This window comes from Oncorhynchus keta, chromosome 1 (assembly GCF_023373465.1).
Source record: "Oncorhynchus keta strain PuntledgeMale-10-30-2019 chromosome 1, Oket_V2, whole genome shotgun sequence".
Taxonomy (NCBI): domain Eukaryota; kingdom Metazoa; phylum Chordata; class Actinopteri; order Salmoniformes; family Salmonidae; genus Oncorhynchus; species Oncorhynchus keta.
The window spans coordinates 20588841-20611415 of NC_068421.1; the positions used below are offsets into that span (position 1 = coordinate 20588841).

Consider the following 22575-nt stretch of genomic DNA (forward strand, 5'->3'; position numbering starts at 1 on the left):
CTAATTTTACCAACGTGATTTATATTTCTGGAGACTGTGGTAACGGGAAATGTGACATCTGAGGGAGGACAACGGTCCATATCCCATTTCTACAAGACGTCGTAAACGGAAACATTGTATAACACCTCGCGTTCTCGCTTTGATTAGGTATATTTGTTCTCGCAGTCTACTGCTCCATAATATGGGAATTGTTGTTATATGCGGAACGTTTGAAGTATACCATACTGTTCTTGCAACGCCGAATACAAGTGGCTATCAAGCTAGCAACTGTAGCGTGACCTAAAAGCCGAATAACTTCTGCAAATTGCATGCAGCAAAGGCTGTGGAACATCAGCGGTGGTGGACCAGACAATATGGAAAACTTGAGTACATTTGAAAGATGAATGCTGTGCTATTTCCCATGTGATACATATCGGTTTCTCTTTTCATATCAATTAGGGGAAATTGACTTGAGTTTCGTCAGTGGAGAGGGTGCCGCCACTTCCAACATGAGGGAGATCTAGGGCCGCGGATAATTTATTTATTGTGGGGGGTGCGGGTTATTTTCTGTCGCATTTTTATTTGACATTTTTGACAATGTGCACTGCATTTACATATGAATTATTGTTACAGTTTGGTAGCCTATATATACTGTCAGTGCATGCGGAAATAAATGACATTACAATAAGTAGGTCAGATCCGTGTAATGATGAGGCTGTTAGGTAGAGTGAGGCTGCCCTCAGAATTATAGCTGACATGTTTATTTAATTCCAACCGTTTCAAGAGTTTTTGATTTTTCTTTTATGCATCGGGTCACAACCAAATTATCAGTTAAACACCATCTGCCCAATCCCATAGTATATCTTTACCTGGGATATTTTCGCGTAAAATAAACGGCCAATTTTCACCCATATTTCCCTCCTTTTCCTTTCTTTTTGATTGTTATTGAGTGAATGGCTCTGTGCGGAACAACGGCAGCCAATGCCGCAAAAATGATGGCTGCATACAACGGTGGCGCCTCGGCAGTTTCTGCCCATCACCCGCACCATCACCACCAACTACCACATCTCCCACCTCCCCATCTCCACCACCATCACCACCCGGGCCAGCATCACTTGCAACACCCTGGCTCTGCCGCCGCTGTTCACCCTGTACAACAGCACGCTTCTACAGCAGCAGCAGCGGCTGCCGCTGCCGCGGTAATGTTGAACCCGAGCCAGCAGCAACCATACTTTCCCTCGCCAGCTCCTGGACAAGCCCCCGGTCCGGCAGCGGCTGCCGCACCTGCCCAAGTTCAAGCTGCGGCTGTCAAAGCTCACCACCACCATCAACACTCACACCACTTACAGCCGCAGCTGGACATAGAGCCCGACAGACCTATCGGCTATGGAGCTTTTGGGGTGGTCTGGTAAGTGTTACAAATATGTTTACCTCTCTGCTGGATTAGTCTAAGAATGTGTGATGCCGTGTGCACGTGTACTGACCTTGTTAGGCTACAAAGTTAGATATGAATCAATATGTAGGCCTATGTTGTGATTACGTCAGTAACAGTTAGTTATTCAACATTTTGGTAAATGGATTGGATACAAAGCTCTCTGCTCCAGGGATCTGTCCTGGGGGTAACATCCACAGATTTAACTGATCAACTGTTTTTAAGATTTGGGATTATGCTTTCATCTGTTTCTGGGCTCTCATCAAGGGGCCAGGGCTCTCAACCTTCAAGGGCCTTAATTTTGGAAATAGATTAGTTGGCCAATATTACCACATTGCACTCTTCACTTCTTTGAAGTACAGAGCACTTGTGAATTCTGGTGGGCCTTAAAGTTGCTACCTGTGCAAAACATTGTTATTACTACTACAGTATTACAGTAGCACTGTTATCACTCAGCAAATGTCCTGTGTGTCTCCGAACATGTCAGTCATCTCTCACCTCAGTCAAACTCTACCTGCCTTTTTTCTTTTCTCCCCTCTAAAATCAACCCAAACACTTCCTTAAGCTACCCTTTCTGTATTTGCCCATCTCAAGGGGCCATATAGGGTGACTCCATGCCAGTGGGAGTGGAAAATCATTTTGGGATCCCAGATTGTTCTGGCAATTCTCACATAAAAATGTTTGACATGCTTTTAACGTTTGAATAATGATGAAAGTTGCCATTTTAGGCCCTTTTTTAAACCCATAATTGTCTCGTGTAAGACCTTATGACCTGTGAATCATACATGATACAGACAACCTCTAGTGTCATTATACTCCTTATAGTGTGCTTTAACATATGGATCATGTCCAGATTCTGAAATACACATTTTCACAAATGTATTAAACATTACAAATATTAATATTAATATCTCAAAACAGCCATTTTCGATTTGGTTCATTTTAAAAGCTATTGTTTGGAACAGTATACTCTACAAGTACATCAAAATTCCAGAGTGGGTTCTGCTAATTCTGATCAATGAGCACCACCAACACAGTGAATGGTAAATGTATTTAAATGGCACTCTCTCTTCTGGTGATTTGCTGAATGTGCAATCCTAAAGGATGGTTGTGATTGGTTAATGATCTATAATATCAATTTCGATCTATAAAATGGGTCATATCATTAAAAGTACCAGAGAACCCACTCTGGAAATTGTATGCGTTTTGAAGAGTATATTGTTCCAAATAATATGTCTAAAAAATAAGCAAAATCAAAAAGGTGAGTTTTCAGATACTCATATTAATAGTTTTAATGTTGAATAATTGAATGTAAACGTGTATTTCAGAATCTAGACATAATCCATATGTTAGAGCACACTATAATTATACCAAGATGTTGTCTGTATCATGTATGGTTCACGGATCATAAGTTCTTACAGGAGGCACACTGAGTGTACAAAACTCCTTCCTAATATTTAGTTGCACCCCGTTATGCCCTCACAACAGCCTCAATTTGTTGGGTCATGAACTCTACAAGGTGTCAAGTGTTCCAAAGGGATGCTGGCCCATGTTTACTCCATTGCTTCCCACAGTTGTGTCAAGTTGGCTGGATGTCCTTTGGGTGGTGGACCATTCTTGATACATTCTTGAAACTGTTGAGCTTGAAAAACCCAGAAGCCTTGTAGTGCTTGAGACACTCAAGCCGGTGCGCCTGGCTCCTACTACCATACCCTGTTCAAAGGCACTTAAATCTTTTGGCTTGCCCATTCACAATCTGAATGGCACACATACACAATCCAAATTGTCTCAAGGCTTTAAAATCCTTCTTTAACTTGTCTCATCCCCATCTACACTGATTTGAAGTGGATTTAACTAGGGACATCAGTAAGGGATCATAGCTTTTACCTGGTCAGTCTATGTCATGGAAAGAACAGGCGTTCCTCATTTTTTTGTACACTCAGTGTATATGTCTAAAAAGGGCCACTTTCATCATGATTTTAAAAATAACATGTGTTGTACAAATGTAAAAAGCATTTCAAACATCCTAAATGTTAAATGTTAAGTTTCTATGTGAGAATTGCCTGAATAATCTGAGATTCCGAAAATATTTTCTTCTGGCATGGAATTGTCCTATAGGTAGGCAGGGTGAGGTGGTCTGCTTGTTTTATTATTTTTGCTGCGCACAACAGTGGTCAGGGTCACCATCTTCCTCCTTCTCCTTTTCCTGCTCCTCCTCTTCAGTGCATCCCCAGCAACACCAGACCCACCCCGCTACGACTGCCTCTGTAATCTTAGCCTGACCTTTCCTCAAAATCACTTCCTGTTGCTCATTGTCTGATTTTTAATCTGCACCGCTGCTGCCCGCCTGGATATTTCTAGCTTGGCACTCACTGAAGGCACAGAGGTTTTCAGGAGCTCGCCACTCCCTCCGAGACCCATCCATCTGAGCTCTCTAGGTCTCTCATATGAAAAACAGACTTCCACTCAGACTCAGTCCAATGTGGTTTCAGCACTAAATATGAATCTTGAAAATACAGCTTCAGAATGAGGAGGGTGTTTTCAAAGCTTGGTGTGTGGCAAACGTCAGCAATTTAATGGTTTTCTATTGGTTAAATTCCAATTATTAATAAATCATTGCACTATGTCAGTTTTCCAGCCAGGTGTTCAAGGAATGGTAGTGTTTATTTAAGTTATATTTGTCCTAAAAATCTATAGAAACGGACTATATAGGCTGCATGTGAGCAGACCAACACCAGTGCTTGTCTGGCAGTCACATGATCGGGGATCTCCCGAAGCAGTGGTGGCTCCCTTCAACACCATGTTAGAAGTCTGGTTAAAGGCATAAGTAACTGCATGGCTATCCATTCCAGACCAGTGCCAAAATACGGTGGCAGGAAACCTGCAAAGGGGGTTATTAGTTATCAGTGGACCATCTCTCTCGGAGTGCCCTCCAGTGCAGTAAGTGCTCTGCGATGCGTGCAGCTGTGAAACGGGAAGTAAATTGGTTTTGCCCTGGCATAGAGAGCTTGTGTCATGTGCTCAACTGCATGCAGTCCAGATGGAATTTGGCTTCTCAGGTTAAATTTTAATTCCTTTGGCTATCTCTCATTAACTGTACGCTTAAGCCAAGGGCTCTAAAACTAACAGCACATGGTGGTGTAGCTAAATCCCTTCCTACGGGCAAGGAGAGTATTTTGTCTTGCATTGAGTGTTTATCCATTAGTTAGGTTATTCATGTCATGACTCATTGCAAACTTCATCAAGACTTTTGGCCAAACATGTTCATTACATTCATGAATTCTAAAGTCATGAAAATACTTATAGATGGTTTATAAATGTCATGGAAACATCAGTAATGAAAAACAATGATTCATATCAGCAGATGCAGAAATTAATTTAGAAAAACAACAAAGGTCATCAGCAACACATGATTGAGAGTCAAATCTCTTTTCCAATAGTTGTCCTGTAGATTTGGAAGCAAAGATTCTTAGTTCCATAATGGTTGGGAATTATTATTGGAGGTTGTTATTGTAAAGTGGGGCCGGGCCGACTTCACGAAGATCATCAGTAAAATCTTTATTTAGAAATTAATTTCAAACTCATTCACTGCCTGTGTTCTTTTAACTCTAGAAAAGGGAAAACATTTTATTTGAATAAAAAAAAAAAGCATGTTTTCATCCCTTTGGAAATCAAAATCCCAGAAGTTATCAACCACCTTTATTTCACCCATCCTGTGTTTTCAGATCAGTGTACAAAAGGAGATTAGGATAGCAGCCTATAAAACAACACCTGTTGAGATCTGTCTCTGGGAGTAGGTTTACAATAGTCTCTCTCTCTCTCTCTCTGTCTAAGGTTTAAGTCTCTCACAGTCTGTGAGTAGGGTTACTATAGTCTCTCTGTCTCTCTGTCTCTCTGTCTCTCTGTCTCTCTGTCTCTCTGTCTCTCTGTCTCTCTGTCTCTCTGTCTCTCTGTCTCTCTGTCTCTCTGTCTCTCTGTCTCTCTGTCTCTCTGTCTCTCTGTCTCTCTGTCTCTCTGTCTCTCTGTCTCAACATGTCACCAGTCTCTCTCTGGCTCTGCCTTACATTCTAACCAGTAGGGTTACTACCTACCTCCTGTTACACTACAAAACCTACAACCACACAGTTGTAAGTAGCTGCCTCCTCTACACTCTAACCACCAGGCTCTGCCTCTACATTCTAACCACTAGGCTACCTACCTCCTCTACACTCTAACCACTAGGCTACCTGCCTCCTCTACACTCTAACCACCAGGCTCTGCCTCTACATTCTAACCACAAGGATACCTGCCTCCTCTACACTCTAACCACCAGGATACCTACCTCCTCTACACTCTAACCACCAGGCTACCTGCCTCCTCTACACTCTAACCACCAGGATACCTACCTCCTCTACACTCTAACCACCAGGCTACCTGCCTCCTCTACACTCTAACCACCAGGATACCTACCTTCTCTACACTCTAACCACCAGGCTACCTGCCTCCTCTACACTCTAACCACCAGGATACCTACCTTCTCTACACTCTAACCACCAGGCTACCTACCTCCTCTACACTCTAACCACCAGGCTACCTGCCTCCTCTACACTCTAACCACCAGGATACCTGCCTTCTCTACACTCTAACCACTAGGCTACCTACCTCCTCTACCACCCCCTTGGGCCTTCCTGTGCTCTTTCAGAAAGTTGCATGGAAATATCTAACCACTGATGCATTGTGTTCATGTCTTATGATTAACTTGGGCAAATTTTAGTTCAATACATTTAGTTGATTTCCTACTAAGTTTAATACCTTTTGAATATTGTTGAATTACATTTTAATGTCTGGATTCTGTGAATCAGTCCTTGTTCTCCACAATGCAGATTTCATAGGGCCCAATGTTTCCAAATGCATTTTGTGGCACACAACCTTATTTAGAATTGAGCATTTGTGGCACAAATCCAATTCAGGTTATGGGATTGATATTAGCGTTTTTCGTGCATCATGTTCAAATCATGGGAGTTGTGCCTCAAATGCTAAAACTTTAGCATTTGGAACAGTGCCATGGAAATGAAACCAAAGCATGGATTGCTGTCATACCTTGTCCATAAACTGCTTACAAGGTAAGGAAACCAACATGTAATTTAGGTGAACTATCCCTTTAAGTAGTTGTTTTCCATGCTGGCAGCTGTGGTTTGATCCTTGTGTGGGATGTGTTTGTGTGGTCACAGAGAGATGAGTGGGGTTTGAGGTGTTAAGAGTAGCCCCATCTGCCTAATAGCCCTCTCACACACATATATGCATACCAATAAACCAGAAGGATTATATATATCATTTCAAAGGTTGTGTGTATCGTGTTGTGTCCTAGTCAAAAATAAAACACCCCTTTCCCCTTACAGATTACCTACGTTAGCCATTGACTTGCCAGCCTCATTCACTGTAATGTCTTTGTTTTTTGGGATAATTATGAAGCCGGTAGACTGGCTGCCTGAGGCTTGTATACCTTGAGCATGAAAGGCTCTCAGACAGCCTGTTCTCTCTACAGTAGCAGCAGCCGTGGCAGTCAGAAGCAGCTCTTATGAGGCCTGCGTTTGGCAGATGCACAGACTGAGAACAGCGGCGAGCGCAGGGCTTACCTTTTGAAGTACTGCTGGGGTGGATGGAGGGAAATGCTGTTATGGATGTATGCTTGTTTAACCTTAGTCACCTGCGACTGGCAGCTTATCCCAGGCCTCGTTGACCCTGTCCACAGCTCCACACTTCATAACAGCAATCAACAGCTGTTTCAGAATGTTCCTAGTAGGGCAGCCGGGGTCCAGATTGTGGTGGTCATGTAGTAACTAGGGGGTTTGGCTTCTATAAACAACATGCTGCTCAAATGAAATTTAAAAACAACTCTCCCTGTTTGTTTGCTTAGTTTAGCCGATCTTGGCTGAGAAACAGGCAAAGAGAAAGAAGCCTCACAACCGAGAGAACACACTGTCTGATGTCAGTTGTCGTGTGTGAATGTTTTGTAATTGGAGCAATTGGTCGGCCCTAGATTGTATTTTTTTCAAATGTAATTGTTGAGGATGAAGCAGAACTCAAATGAATGTTAAAATACTCTAGCTTTGCTAAAGCAGGGATGACAAATGCTTGACACAATGTCCCTCTCATCCTGGGAAAATGAACGTGTTAATTAAAAATGCACTGCCAAAGACGACATCTTGATTTAAAGGCCTGGCACTTAACACATTCCTCATGTTTATTTTTAGCTTCTCTAATAGTCGCTGCATTTGGTTGTGAGCACATTTCCCATCGGCCTCCTCGGGACTCCTATGCTGAGAATAGTGATCTAGGGATTCATATTTACCTGCAAATCAACTGTTCTTACTGGTTTGTTACAGACAGGCCTCCGTGCCCCATATGTCCCTCTTGTAGTCACTCTAGACTCTTCCACACATAAACCTGTCTTCACATTAGAGGTCGACCGACTATAATTTTTCAACGCCGATACCGATTATTGAAAGTCCAAAAAAGCCAATTTTATTTTAAAATGATATTTAATTTTTAAAAAATTGTATTTTATTATTTTATTTATTTATTTGTAATAATGACAATTACAACAATACTGAATGAACACTTTTATTTTAACTTAATATAATGCATCAATCAAATCAATTTAGCATTAAATAAATAATGAAACATGTTCAATTTGGTTTCATAAATAATGCAAAAACAAAGTGTTGGAGAAGAAAGTAAAAGTGCAATATGTGCCATGTAAAAAAAAAAAAAGCTAACGTTTAAGTTCCTTGCTCAGAACATGAGAACATATGAAAGCTGGTGGTTCCTTTTAACATGAGTCTTCAATATTCCCAGGTAAGAAGTTTTAGGTTGAGGTTATTATAGGAATTACAAGACTATTTCTCTCTATACCATTTGTATTTCAAATCACTTTGACTATTGGATGTTCTTATAGGCACTTTAGTATTGCCAGTGTAACAGTATAGCTTCTGCCCCTCTCCTCGCCCCTACCTGGACTCGAACCAGGAACACATCGACAACAGCCACCCTCGAAGCAGCGTTACCCATCGCTCCACAAAATCCACGTTACCCATCGCTCCTTGCAGAGCAAGGAGAACAGCTACTCCAAGTCTCAGAGCGAGTGACGTTTGAAATGCTATTAGCGCGAACCCCACGAGCTAGCTAGCCATTTCACATTGGTTACACCAGCCTAATCTTGGGAGTTGATAGGCTTGAAGTCATAAACAGCGCAATGCTTGAAGTATTGCGAAGAGCTGCTGGCAAACACACAAAAGTGCTGTTTGAATGAATGCTTACGAGCCTGCTGCTGCCTACCACCACTCAGTCAGACTGCTCTATCAAATCATAGACTTAATTATAACACACAAAAATACGAGCCGTAGGTCATTAATATGGTAAAATCCGGAAACTAAAATTTTGAAAATAAAACGTTTATTCTTTCAGTGAAATACGGAACCGTTCCGTATTTTATCTAACGGGTGGCATCCATAGGTCTAAATATTCTTGTTACATTGCACAACCTTCAATGTTATGTCATAATTACGTAAAATTCTGGGAAATTAGTTCGCAATGAGCCAGGCGGCCCAAACTGCTGCATATACCCTGATTCTGTTGCACAGAACGCAAGAGAAGTGACACAATTTCCCTTGTTAAAAGAAATTCATGTTAGCAGGCAATATTAACTAAATATGCAGGTATAAAGATATATACTTGTGTATTGATTTTAAGAAAGGCGTTGATGTTTATGGTTAGGTACACATTGGTGCAACGACGGTGCTTTTTTCGTGAATGTGCTTGTTAAATCACCTGTTTGGCGAAGTAGGCTATGATTCAATGATAAATTAACAGGTACCGTGTCGATTTATATGCAACGCAGGACAAGCTAGATAACTACACATGGTTGTTGATATTACTAGTTTAACTAGTGATTATGCCACGCAGTCTCCTCGTGCAGTGCAATGTAATCGGCCATGATCGGTGTCCAAAAATGCATATTACCGATTGTTATGACAACTTGAAATTGGCCCTAATTAATCGGCCATTCCGATTAATCGGTCTACCTCTACTTCACATACAGCAAGACGTACCACCTGTGGTCACCTCTGGTGACCAGCTGGCGTGACTCAGTGTTCGATATGCACTTGTGGAATTTCCATGGAGGAGGGCCGGGAATGCCCATGACTAACGTGCCAGCTTAGCCCATTGTGCTCTGTGATCCATGAATGCTAGAGCTAAAGTAATACTTATATCCCTGGACATTGGCCCACTGGACAGAGGGAGAGGTAGAGACTTTGCTGATTACAGCATCCTGAGGAAATGTGGGAGATGGGCAGATAAGGCCATCAATTTAGAAGGCTTATGAGGAACAGGAAGAGGGAAAAGGGGAGGGAGAGGGGAGCCTAGCGTCTAAGGGTGTTTTCACATATAGTCCTCTTAAAATAACTAATCTCAGTCCTCTTTAAAGTGAAATAATTTGCAGTGAAAAAAAGTTAAATAAATCTGTTATCTTTGTATTCACACTACCCTTGCCTTTGAATGAGGACTCCTCTCTTTTGCCAGATCACTTTAAGAAAATGTTGCCCTACTCCTTTCTATTCACATTACTATGCTTACATCATTCAGGACAAGTCATACCATTTAGGAAGCTAGTAGATTGCATTTAGTTAACACGATAATACATAATTATAATCCATATATAATATTTACATGTAAATATTACTTGTAACAGGATAAATAGCCGAAGAAAAACTGCAGATTGAATAATGCGATAATTGAAAAGTATATTGCAGCTTTAAGAGCTTGCATTGATGTTGTACCCCTATGATGTGGTTCTCACCAAATATGTTGTTGTTTTCTCACATGATTTAAACCACGCAATGAAATAAATAGCTGATGAAGCTCCTTCGTAGCTATAGATCACATGTCGCAAACAAATAATCTGTACATTGTGTCAGTACAAACCTTTTTTGGAATATCTGTGCATCCTTGACAGTCGCTACTCAATGTCCAAAAACAGCATGTTTTTATGCCAACCTGCCTGCACATCTTCTCTCGTTTGTGGCACCAATACTAAGGGTTATGCCAAGGAAACAGTGTTGCAGTAGGCTAGTGTGTGGTGCTGGAATAATGGCAATCAATCCTGGAGAGCTTTGTGTTCACGTAGCACTAAAAAACGTAATCGGACTGCAGACATCAAGCAAATCAAACTCAGACCACCTCATAGGGAGGGTTTGGTTCGCTTCAGGGGCTCTTTTGAGGGGTCTGACTGCCTTTTGGAGTGTTCTCACTGCACAAAAAATTAAGCGAACCTCACGAAGTTCACAGAAATTGTCTGAAAGCACCTTAAATTACCAAAACTTTCTAACCTCCTTTTCCATAAACACACACACTGCACATGTTTTTCCCCTGTCCTCTCAGAGCAGAGAGGGGAGGTGTCTATGAAGAAAAAGATGTTTGCAGGCATTCTCAGTAGAACCTCCCCCTAGACCCCTGCATGACAGCGTTTGATTGCCTCTCTGACAGGGAGCAGGAAAACCATGTGTTGTCGTCCTCCATTACTCTTCCCGCTTCTACCACTACAGTCCCTCCCGGGGCGGCACGGACACATTTTCTAAAGCATTATCTGGCTCCATAAGTGGCTCAATACAGGAAACGGTGCAAATAGTCATTCATTTAAGTGTTTTTTTAAGAATAATTATTGAATCTGAATGAAGCTCTAAACAATTATGCTCAATTCTCTGTAGCAATAGGCCACATTAGCTAGTGTTTGTCAATTGAGACCAACTGGCAGTTAATAATGTCCACTGTGCTACTAGTAAAGTTATATTATACTTGAAATGCCAGTTGGGCAATACTTCTTGCATATGAGTTGTATGCTCATTGAACTTTGTTGCTTTTATGGATTTTGTTGTTTTTTGTCCTATGTTGCTCTGTCTGTATGCTACGTCTTGCTTGTCCTCTGTTGCTCTGTCTGTATGCTACGTCTTGCTTGTCCTATGTTGCTCTGTCTGTATGCTATGTCTTGCTTGTCCTATGTTGCTCTGTCTGTATGCTACGTCTTGCTTGTCCTATGTTGCTCTGTCTGTATGCTACGTTTTGCTTGTCCTCTGTTGCTCTGTCTGTATGCTATGTCTTGCTTGTCCTATGTTGCTCTGCGTGTGCTCACTGCTCAATGATTGTCTATATTGTAATTGTTTTTAATAACCTGCCCAGGGACTGCGGTTGAAAATTTGGCGGCTGGCTAAAACCGGCACTTTTACCGAAACGTTGATTAATGTGCACTGTCCCTGTAAAAATAAACTCAAACTCAATGATAGCTTTTTAGTGACGCATTGAAAGAAGAATGGGTAACACTTGGGCTTGAAATTGTTATTATAACTATGCAGTAACATTGTAGTATTAACATATTGTTATACAGTACTTTAGTAATTGCATTTTTGTTATAACAGGAACAGTGACTGCTACTTATACCATTTGCATAACTAAAATTACGGTAGCTTATATTGCGATGAAATTAAAAAAATCACTAGCATAACATTTGCTAATAATATGGTACTTTAAAATGCATTTATTAACTGGTGTTTCCAATCATTTGCGTGACAAATTCTATCCTCTCTATGTTCAGTTGTCAAAGTAAATTAATTAATATTGTATTGCTTTATGTGATTTAAAGTTGAATTTTCCTACTTTAATTTGCCTCTTGAAACTAATGGTGATGCAGTAAAGTGCATGTGGATATTTCAGAGGAAGGCCACACTTCCCACAAATCAAGGAGGGGGAGTTTCTCCAAGCCTGAATGGCCTAGACATATCAGAACTGCGGATATCAGAGAATCAGGTGTCCTTTGAGAATCTATTCAACTGTTGAATGTGTTTTGGCAGGACGGTCCCAAAACCAGGGGACCATGTTCAAAACAAGTGAATTTCACTTTAACATGTTATCCCCAACATAGTACTCAGTGCATCTCCCCCAGACTGTAACCCTGAACCCTTTCCTCTACTGTTGATAAACCATGACGAACCATACAATGGTTTGATGTAGTTTCCTTTCATCTAATCTGCAAGGTAGTGTCATCAACAGCCAGAGGTTTTGACACAGATGCAGCAGTTGGCTAGCATTTACTGTGACTTGTTTTCCGTAGAGTGGAAAAGCTTTTTCTTCCTGGGTGGCTAGCCTGAGATGTCACGGGTGGCTTGGCTTGTGGGTTGGTAAGGGGGACCTTGGGTGTGTCTGCTACTGTAGGCCGTGCTATCTGTGTGTAACACCTTCCTCTTGGCACAGTCCAGGCTGCCACTCCCAAATACCTGCTGACGTCAAGTAGAGGGCTGCCCTGGAGAGATCACACAGTGAACTGCATGGACCGGTATCTCGCTCTCAATTAGCCCGGCTAACTTTCAGTTAGTGTTCCCTCCACAGCTTCTTCACCCAGGTTGTTGCTGACTCGGGGTCTCTGCAACTAACACATTAATCAATCATGTCCTTCAGAGCAGCAGCTGCACTGGATGTAATTGTTCCTTTTCTACCATTAATGTTGATTTTGTTTTACTTGTAGTGGGCATAGTTTTTCTTGTGGCTGCTACCTAGTTTCCTTCAGCATTACTGACAAGCTTATGTCCTTCCTAGCCAGCCAGCCAGCCAGCCAAGCACATCCCTCTCCCAATGATCCTCCTTTGTTAGGCGGCAACCATATGGCTGGCTCCCTGATCCTATTTGAAAGGGTTTACCATGGGGGGTAGTGTGTGTGTAGCTGGCTGAGAGGGCTTCACTCTGCTAATGACCCAGGATTGCCCTTCTGCCCCTGGCTGTACTGAGCCTCTGCTACAGCAGCCTCTTCACCTTATAGAGCCTAGGCTGGTTGAACCCCAGTGGCCCTTGCTAGCTAGAGAGCAGGACTGACACCAGGGGCACATACATATTTTAAAACTCTGTAACCCCACCATAATACCAATGAATACAGTTAATGGGGCCTCTTATTCCTACATTACCAAGAGCTTCTTCTATGTCAGAGAGCAGGTAAAGAAGGCAGGAGAAGCCAGGCTGAATGTACTGTGCTGGGTGTGTAAGCAGTACACTAACAGAACAGAGGGAAGAGGCAGGTGCTCAAACCTCTGTGTCTACAGGGAACTTCACAAGTGTCTGCTGTGTTTTCTTCCTCTATTGTACTTTGAAGAGATTAAATAAAATATTTGATTTCTGTTGGAAGAGAAAAGAAGCGGTTATAGAGAATCATCCACTTTACAGACACACACACACACACTTTGCAGCATACAGGCAGGCTGGCACTCCACTGTGTGCCTGTGTTTTTGACTGTGAGCCAGGAGGGACACGAGTTGTGCTATAAACCATTATCTTTCCCCTGGGCCTCCACTGTCTATGGCTGATTGATCCTGACATAGCTGCTGCGGTGCACTGTGTGTGTGTGTGTGTGTGTGTGTGTGTGTGTTAAAATGTGTGCGCACTGGTATCTGCGTTTATTATTCTGTGATTATTTGTGCGTCAGTGTGTGTGAATGTATAAGATTGTGTCGTTGTGTTCAATATTCTGTCTGTGTGGACGTGTTTAACTATTCTTCTAGGGACCAGAAGTCCCCACAAGAATAGTGAACAAACAAACATTTGACCTACTGGGGACATTTTGTTAGTCCCCACAAGGTCAAATTGTATTTTTAGGGGGTTTAGGGTTAGAATTAGGGTTAGGAGCTAGGGTTAAGTTAAGAATACGGGTTAGGTTTAGGGGTTAGGGAAATTAGGATTTTGAATGGGACTGAATTGTGTGTCCCCACAAGGTTAGCTGTACAAAACTGTGTGTGTGTATAGCTCCTGTTCTTTAGTGTTTCGTGCCTGGAGGGATTTGCTAATATTAGCCTGTACGATCATTAACATTTCTAATTAACACAATTCCATTATTTTTGGGATGAACAAGGGGATGATGTCACAGGCAGTTGATGTATTAGAAGATGAGCGAGGCAACTGTGGGAGAATGGCAACAGACATGAGAGAGTTTACCTCAGTCCTCTCACTTGAACATCTAATCCAATTACATAACAAAATGCCCTCAGTCCATTTCAAGCCGCTCAAATTCAAGTGGCTTCTTTGGGACTGTGATAGAATGAACACATCAATTTGTCAACGGAAATGAACTGACCTTGTTTAACACCCAGCAAATGGGAATCCAATGTGGCATAAGATGGCTGCCATACGCATTGTATGGTGCTTTAAATCAATCGTCATCCAATCAACCTGGATCCTATCATTGAAAAGAGCCAGGGGCCCAATCAACTGGTCAAAAGATGAAACCGAGCTAAAATTTAACCTGCCGCTTGTCCAAGGGAAAATAAATACCTTGAGACTGGTGTACAAACATGTTTTATGGGTCACAGTTGATGTGAGGGGAAGTCCAGTAACAAGCAGTGAGACACTGTAGATGTTGATCGAGCTATCCATCAGAACAGCTGTCAGTATAGTTGTCCCATCTTCGGGAAAACACGACATCCAGTCAGTCATTTTCTGTTTTGAAACAGCAGTTGGTGTCACCCCTTAGCAATGTAAAGAAAGTGTCAAAGCAGATTTCAGGTCTTGTGAGTGGGTACTTTATTTTACCAGCATTCTGTGCGACTTTCGGCGCGCATTATTAACTGTGAACACTGAGGGTGTACTCACTTTGTTACCGTTTCAGACAGTGGTCAATAGGCTATTGTGGCTATTTAAGCATAATGTAGGCCTATCAACAAAACCAATTAAACAAATTACATAACATTTCCACATGGATACAGTGCATTTGGAAAGTATTCAGACCCTTGACTTTTCCCACATTTTTTTAACGTTACAACGTTATTCTAAAATTGATTAAATTGTCGTTTTTTTTCTTTATCAATCTACACTCAATATCCCATTTCCACTGTAGAGGTAAAATAAGATAATGTACATTTTAGAGAAATTCAGTCTTGTGCGTCTCTGCGCGGGCTGGCAATTCTTCTGCATAGCATGCAGTTTAGAGGGAATATTTCTCCCTAGTACGGTGGAATATTCATATGTATGAAAACTCATTAAGAACTAGTCAGTTGTATAATGCCTCTCTCAATGTGATAACTGAACTGCTTTAATAAGAGAGAGAGAGGGCTTTTTGTTTTAGCACATATTTGCAGCACATACAGTATCAATTCTACCACGTCCACTTGCAATCCCCCCTGCCATCCATTACCCCCATGCCTTCCAGGCTAGCCCAAGCCACAGCAGCCATGCATCCTCACTGATAGAGGCAGAGCCAATATGAATTAGGCAGGGGATTGGAGGCCTTTTATAATATGGAATTGCTGTGTGCTATCAACAACCCCTGATCCATCTCCAACACTCAAGTGCTGCTAACATGCTCAAACAACCACCATAAAGATTAAAGACTACTGCCACGAACACAGTAATAAAGTGCTGAGGCTTGACAGACACATCCCATTTCTTCTACTGACCCCACACAAACGCACACACAAGCATGCACACACACATGTACACTACCGGTCAAAAGTTTTAGAACACCTACTCATTGAAGGGTTTTTATTTATTTTAGCTATTTTCTAGATTGTAGAATAATAGTGAAGACACTAAAACTATGAAATAACACGTGGAATCATGTATTAACCAAAAAAAGTGTTAAACAAATCAAAATATTCTTAAATAGCCATCCTTTGCCTTGATGACAGCTTTGCACACTCTTACATTTACATTTAAGTCATTTAGCAGACGCTCTTATCCAGAGCGACTTACAAATTGGTGCATACACCTTATGACATCCAGTGGAACAGCCACTTGCATCTAAATCTTTTTTTGGGGGGGGGGGTGAGAAGGATTACTTACCCTTACTTACCCTATCCTAGGTATTCCTTGAAGAGGTGGGGTTTCAGGTGTCTCCGGAAGGTGGTGATTGACTCCGCTGTCCTGGCGTCGTGAGGGAGTTTGTTCCACCATTGGGGGGCCAGAGCAGCGAACAGTTTTGACTGGGCTGAGCGGGAACTGTACTTCCTCAGTGGTAGGGAGGCGAGCAGGCCAGAGGTGGATGAACGCAGTGCCCTTGTTTGGGTGTAGGGCCTGATCAGAGCCTGGAGGTACTGAGGTGCCGTTCCCCTCACAGCTCCGTAGGCAAGCACCATGGTCTTGTAGCGGATGCGAGCTTCAACTGGAAGCCAGTGGAGAGAGCGGAGGAGCGGGGTGACGTGAGAGAACTTGGGAAGGTTGAACACCAGACGGGCTGCGGCGTTCTGGATGAGTTGTAGGGGTTTAATGGCACAGGCAGGGAGCCCAGCCAACAGCGAGTTGCAGTAATCAAGACGGGAGATGACAAGTGCCTGGATTAGGACCTGCGCCGCTTCCTGAGTGAGGCAGGGTCGTACTCTGCGGATGTTGTAGAGCATGAACCTACAGGAACGGGACACCGCCTTGATGTTAGTTGAGAACGTCAGGGTGTTGTCCAGGATCACGCCAAGGTTCTTAGCGCTCTGGGAGGAGGACACAATGGAGTTGTCAACCGTGATGGCGAGATCATGGAACGGGCAGTCCTTCCCCGGGAGGAAGAGCAGCTCCGTCTTGCTGAGGTTCAGCTTGAGGTGGTGATCCGTCATCCACACTGATATGTCTGCCAGACATGCAGAGATGCGATTCGCCACCTGGTCATCAGAAGGGGGAAAGGAGAAGATTAATTGTGTGTCGTCTGCATAGCAATGATAGGAGAGACCATGTGAGGTTATGACAGAGCCAAGTGACTTGGTTGTATAGCGAGAATAAGAGAGGGCCTAGAACAGAGCCCTGGGGACACCAGTGGTGAGAGCGCGTGGTGAGGAGACAGATTCTCGCCACGCCACCTGGTAGGAGCGACCTGTCAGGTAGGACGCAATCCAAGCGTGGGCCGCGCCGGAGATGCCCAACTCGGAGAGGGTGGAGAGGAGGATCTGATGGTTCACAGTATCGAAGGCAGCCGATAGGTCTAGAAGGATGAGAGCAGAGGAGAGAGAGTTAGCTTTAGCAGTGCGGAGCGCCTCCGTGATACAGAGAAGAGCAGTCTCAGTTGAATGACTAGTCTTGAAACCTGACTGATTTGGATCAAGAAGGTCATTCTGAGAGAGATAGCGGTAGAGCTGGCCAAGGACGGCACGCTCAAGAGTTTTGGAGAGAAAAGAGAGAAGGGATACTGGTCTGTAGTTGTTGACATCGGAGGGATCGAGTGTAGGTTTTTTCAGAAGGGGTGCAACTCTCGCTCTCTTGAAGACGGGAGGGACGTAGCCAGCGGTCAGGGATGAGTTGATGAGCGAGGTGAGGTAAGGGAGAAGGTCTCCGGAAATGGTCTGGAGAAGAGAGGAGGGGATAGGGTCAAGCGGGCAGGTTGTTGGGCGGCCGGCCGTCACAAGACGCGAGATTTCATCTGGAGAGAGAGGGGAGAAAGAGGTCAGAGTATAGGGTAGGGCAGTGTGAGCAGAACCAGCGGTGTCGTTTGACTTAGCAAACGAGGATCGGATGTCGTCGACCTTCTTTTCAAAATGGTTGACGAAGTCATCTGCAGAGAGTGAGGAGGGGGGAGGATTCAGGAGGGAGGAGAAGGTGGCAAAGAGCTTCCTAGGGTTAGAGGCAGATGCTTGGAATTTAGAATGGTAGAAAGTGGCTTTAGCAGCAGAGACAGAGGAGGAAAATGTAGAGAGGAGGGAGTGAAAGGATGCCAGGTCCGCAGGGAGGCGAGTTTTCCTCCATTTCCGCTCGGCTGCCCGGAGCCCTGTTCTGTGAGCTCGCAAGGAGTCGTCGAGCCACGGAGCGGGAGGGGAGGACCGAGCCGGCCTGGAGGATAGGGGACATAGGGAGTCAAAGGATGCAGTAAGGGAGGAGAGGAGGGTTGAGGAGGCAGAATCAGGAGATAGGTTGGAGAAAGTTTGAGCAGAGGGAAGAGATGATAGGATGGAAGAGGAGAGAGTAGCGGGGGAGAGAGAGCGAAGGTTGGGACGGCGCGATACCATCCGAGTAGGGGCAGTGTGGGAAGTGTTGGATGAGAGCGAGAGGGAAAAGGATACAAGGTAGTGGTCGGAGACTTGGAGGGGAGTTGCAATGAGGTTAGTGGAAGAACAGCATCTAGTAAAGATGAGGTCAAGCGTATTGCCTGCCTTGTGAGTAGGGGGAAGGTGAGAGGGTGAGGTCAAAAGAGGAGAGGAGTGGAAAGAAGGAGGCAGAGAGGAATGAGTCAAAGGTAGACGTGGGGAGGTTAAAGTCGCCCAGAACTGTGAGAGGTGAGCCGTCCTCAGGAAAGGAGCTTATCAAGGCATCAAGCTCATTGATGAACTCTCCGAGGGAACCTGGAGGGCGATAAATGATAAGGATGTTAAGCTTGAAAGGGCTGGTAACTGTGACAGCATGGAATTCAAAGGAGGCGATAGACAGATGGGTAAGGGGAGAAAGAGAGAAAGACCACTTGGGAGAGATGAGGATCCCGGTGCCACCACCCCGCTGACCAGAAGCTCTCGGGGTGTGCGAGAACACGTGGGCGGACGAGGAGAGAGCAGTAGGAGTAGCAGTGTTATCTGTGGTGATCCATGTTTCCGTCAGTGCCAAGAAGTCAAGGGACTGGAGGGAGGCATAGGCTGAGATGAACTCTGCCTTGTTGGCCGCAGATCGGCAGTTCCAGAGGCTACCGGAGACCTGGAACTCCACGTGGGTCGTACGCGCTGGGACCACCAGATTAGGGTGGTCGCGGCCACGCGGTGTGGAGCGTTTGTATGGTCTGTGCAGAGAGAGGAGAGAACAGGGATAGACAGACACATAGTTGACAGGCTACAGAAAAGGCTACGCTAATGCAAGGAGATTGGAATGACAAGTTGACTACACGTCTCGAATGTTCAGAAAGTTAAGCTTACGTAGCAAGAGTCTTATTGACTAAAATGATTAAAATGATACAGTACTGCTAAAGTAGGCTAGCTGGCAGTGGCTGCGTTGTTGACACTACACTAATCAAGTCGTTCCGTTGAGTGTAATAGTTTCTACAGTGCTGCTAATCGGGGGCTAGCTGGCTAGCTAGCAGTGTTGTTTACGTTACGTTGCGTTAAAAGAACGACAATAGCTGGCTAGCTAACCTAGGAAATCGCTCTAGACTACACAATTATCTTTGAAACAAAGACGGCTATGTAGCTAGCTACGATCAAACAAATCAAACCGTTGTACTGTAATGAAATGAAATGAAAATGTGATACTAACTGTGGAGCGAAGCGGAATGCGACCGGGTTGTTGTTGGCTAGCTGTTAGCTGTTAGCTGTTGGCTAGCTAGCAGAGTCTCCTACGTTAAGGACGACAAATAGCTGGCTAACGAACCTCAGTGAATTAAGATAATCACTCCAAGGCTACACACACTAAACTACACAATTATCTTGGAAACAAAGACAGCTATGTAGCTAGCTAACACTAGACTAATCAAGTCGTACAGTTGAGTGAATAGCACTACAGTGATGCTAATCTGTGTGCGTTAGCTAGCGCTTGCTAGCTCCTGGGCGAATAGCAGTGAAGGCTACGTTAGGGCGACGAAATACGATAATTATGCAATTATCTCTGATACAAGGACGGCTATGTAGCTAGCTAAGAAGAATTGCTAAGATTAGACAAATCAACCGTTGTACTATAATGAAATGTAATGAAAAAGTTATACAAAAGTTATACAACCTGCAGAGCGAAGTGCGAATGCGACCGCTCGCTCCAACCCGGAACTGGATGGCATACTCTCAACCAGCTTCACCTGGAATGCTTTTCCAACAGTCTTGAAGAAGTTCCCACATATGCTGAGCACTTTTTGGCTGCTTTTCCTTCACTCTGCGGTCCAACTCATCCCAAACCATCTAAATTTGGTTGAGGTCGGGGGATTGTAGGTGTTCTAAAACGTTTGAACAGTATTGTACGCTCACAGCTCTTCCTGGAATAGCGCTGTAACATGTTATGTTGCCATTGCCAGTAAGACATTTTACCTTTCAACTCTTGGAGGGAATATAATGGTTTGTCTGTGTGACCTTTTTACATTACACAAGTCCATAATGGAGTAGAATAGCATGTACGTTTCAGTTCCTGCTACCGAACAACCAAACTCCCTTCCATCTCATATAGCGCAAGTGAACAGGAAACCTGGTTTAAAAAAAACTAATTAAGCAACACCTCACGGCACCCCCCCATTATTTTTGTATTTATTATGGATCAGCTACTCTTACTGGGTCCGGCAAAATTAAGGTAGTAACATTACAATACCTTTTTATAACAGATTTCACAACACACTGTGTGCCCTCGGGCCCCTACTCCACTACCACATACAACACAAAATCCATGTGTACGTGTGTGTATAGTGCGTATGTTATCGTGTGTGTGCATGTATTTGCGCCTATGTTTGTTGCTTCAGTCCTCGCTGTTCCATAAAGTGTATTTTTGTTTTTTAAATCTGATTCTACTGCTTGCATCAGTTACCTGATGTGGAATAGAGTTCCATGTAGACAGGGCTCTATGTAGGACTGTGCGCCTCCCATAGTCTGTTCTGGACTTGGGGACTGTGAGGAGATCTCCGGTGGTATGTCTTGTGGGGTATGCATGGGTGTCTGTGCTGTGTGTTAGTAGTTTAAAAAAAGATAAAACAGACATGTCAATACTTCTCACAAATACAAGTAGTGATGAAGTCAAGCTCTCCTCCACTTTGAGCCAGGAGAGATTGACATGCATGTTTTTAATGTTTGCTCTCTATGTACATCCAAGGGCCAGCCATGCTGTCCTGTTCTGAGCCAATTGCAATTTTGCTAAGTCCCTCTTTGTGGCACCTGGCCACACGACTGAACAGTAATCCAGGTGTGACAAAACCGAAGCCTGTAGGACCTGCCTTGTTGATAGTGTTGTTAAGAAGTTAGAGGAGCGCTTTATTATGGACAGACTTCTCCCTTTTTTAGCTACTTTTGTATCAATATGTTTTGACCATGACAGTTTATTTTATTTTTAAAATATTTTTTTTAACCTTTATTTAACTAGGCAAGTCGGTTAAGAACAGATTCTTATTTTCAATGACGGCCTAGGAACAGTGGGTTAACTGCCTGTTCAGGGGCAGAATGACAGATTTGTACCTTGTCAGCTCGAGGATTTGAACTTGCAACCTTTCAGTTACTAGTCCAACGCTCTAACCACTAGCCTACCCTACTCTAAGCAGTTGTCACCTCAACTTGCCCAGTTTCCATATTATTTATTACAATATTTACTAGAGATTTAGGGTTTAGTGAATGATTTGGCCCAAATACAATGCTTTTAGTTTTTGAAATATTTAGGACTAAGTTATTCCTTCCCACCCATTCTGAAACTAACTGCAGCTCTTTAAGTGTTGCAGTCATTTTAGTCACTGTAGTAGCTGACGTGTATAGTGTTGAGTCATCCTCATACATAGACACAATAGCTTTACTCAAAGCCAGTGGCATGTCGTTAGTAAAGATTGAAAAATGTAAGGGGCCTAGACAGCTGCTCTGGGAATTCCTGATTCTACCTGGAGTATGTTGGAGAGGCTTCCATTAAACAACACCCTCTGTGTTCTGCTAGACAAGTAACTCTTTCTCCACAATATAGCAGGGGGTGTAAAGCCATAACACATTTTTCTAACAGCAGACTATCAACGATAATGTCAAAAGCTGCACTGAAGTCTAATGACAGCCCCCCCAATCTTTTTATCAGCAATTTCTCTCAGTCAATCACGTGTAAGTGCTGTGCTTGTTGAATGTCCTTCCCAATACACGTGCTGAAAGTCTGTCAATTTGTTTACTGTAAAATAGCATTGTATCCGGTCAAATGATATTTTTTTCTACAAAACTTTACTATGGGTTGGTAACAGTCTGACTGGTCAGCTACTTGAAGGGGCTTTACTGTTTTTAGGTAGCGGAATGACTTGCTTCCCTCAACCTGAGGGCACACACTAGTAGGCTTAAATTATGGAAAATAGGAGTGGCAATATCGTCAACTGTTATCCTCTGTAATTTTCCATCCAACTTGTCAGACTTGGGTGCTTGTCATTGTTGATAGACAACAATAATTTTTTCACCTCTTTCACACTAAGTTTACGGAATTCAAAATTACAATTCTTGTCTTTCATAATTTAGTGAGATATACTTGGATTTAATTGAAGGTGCTCCAAAGCTTTTT

At 43.3% G+C, this 22575-nt stretch overlaps 1 protein-coding gene across 1 annotated transcript in view; it reads left to right on the forward strand.

Moving 5' to 3' along the window:
• Positions 1-22575, forward strand: part of LOC118394472 (serine/threonine-protein kinase NLK) — a 92973-nt gene that overhangs the window by 368 nt on the left and 70030 nt on the right. The window contains exon 1 of the mRNA XM_035787724.2: positions 1-1387. This exon is cut by the window's left edge and continues 368 nt beyond it. Coding sequence (XP_035643617.1) covers positions 933-1387 — 455 coding nt within the window. The 5' untranslated portion in view covers positions 1-932. The remainder of the gene's footprint in view (positions 1388-22575) is intronic.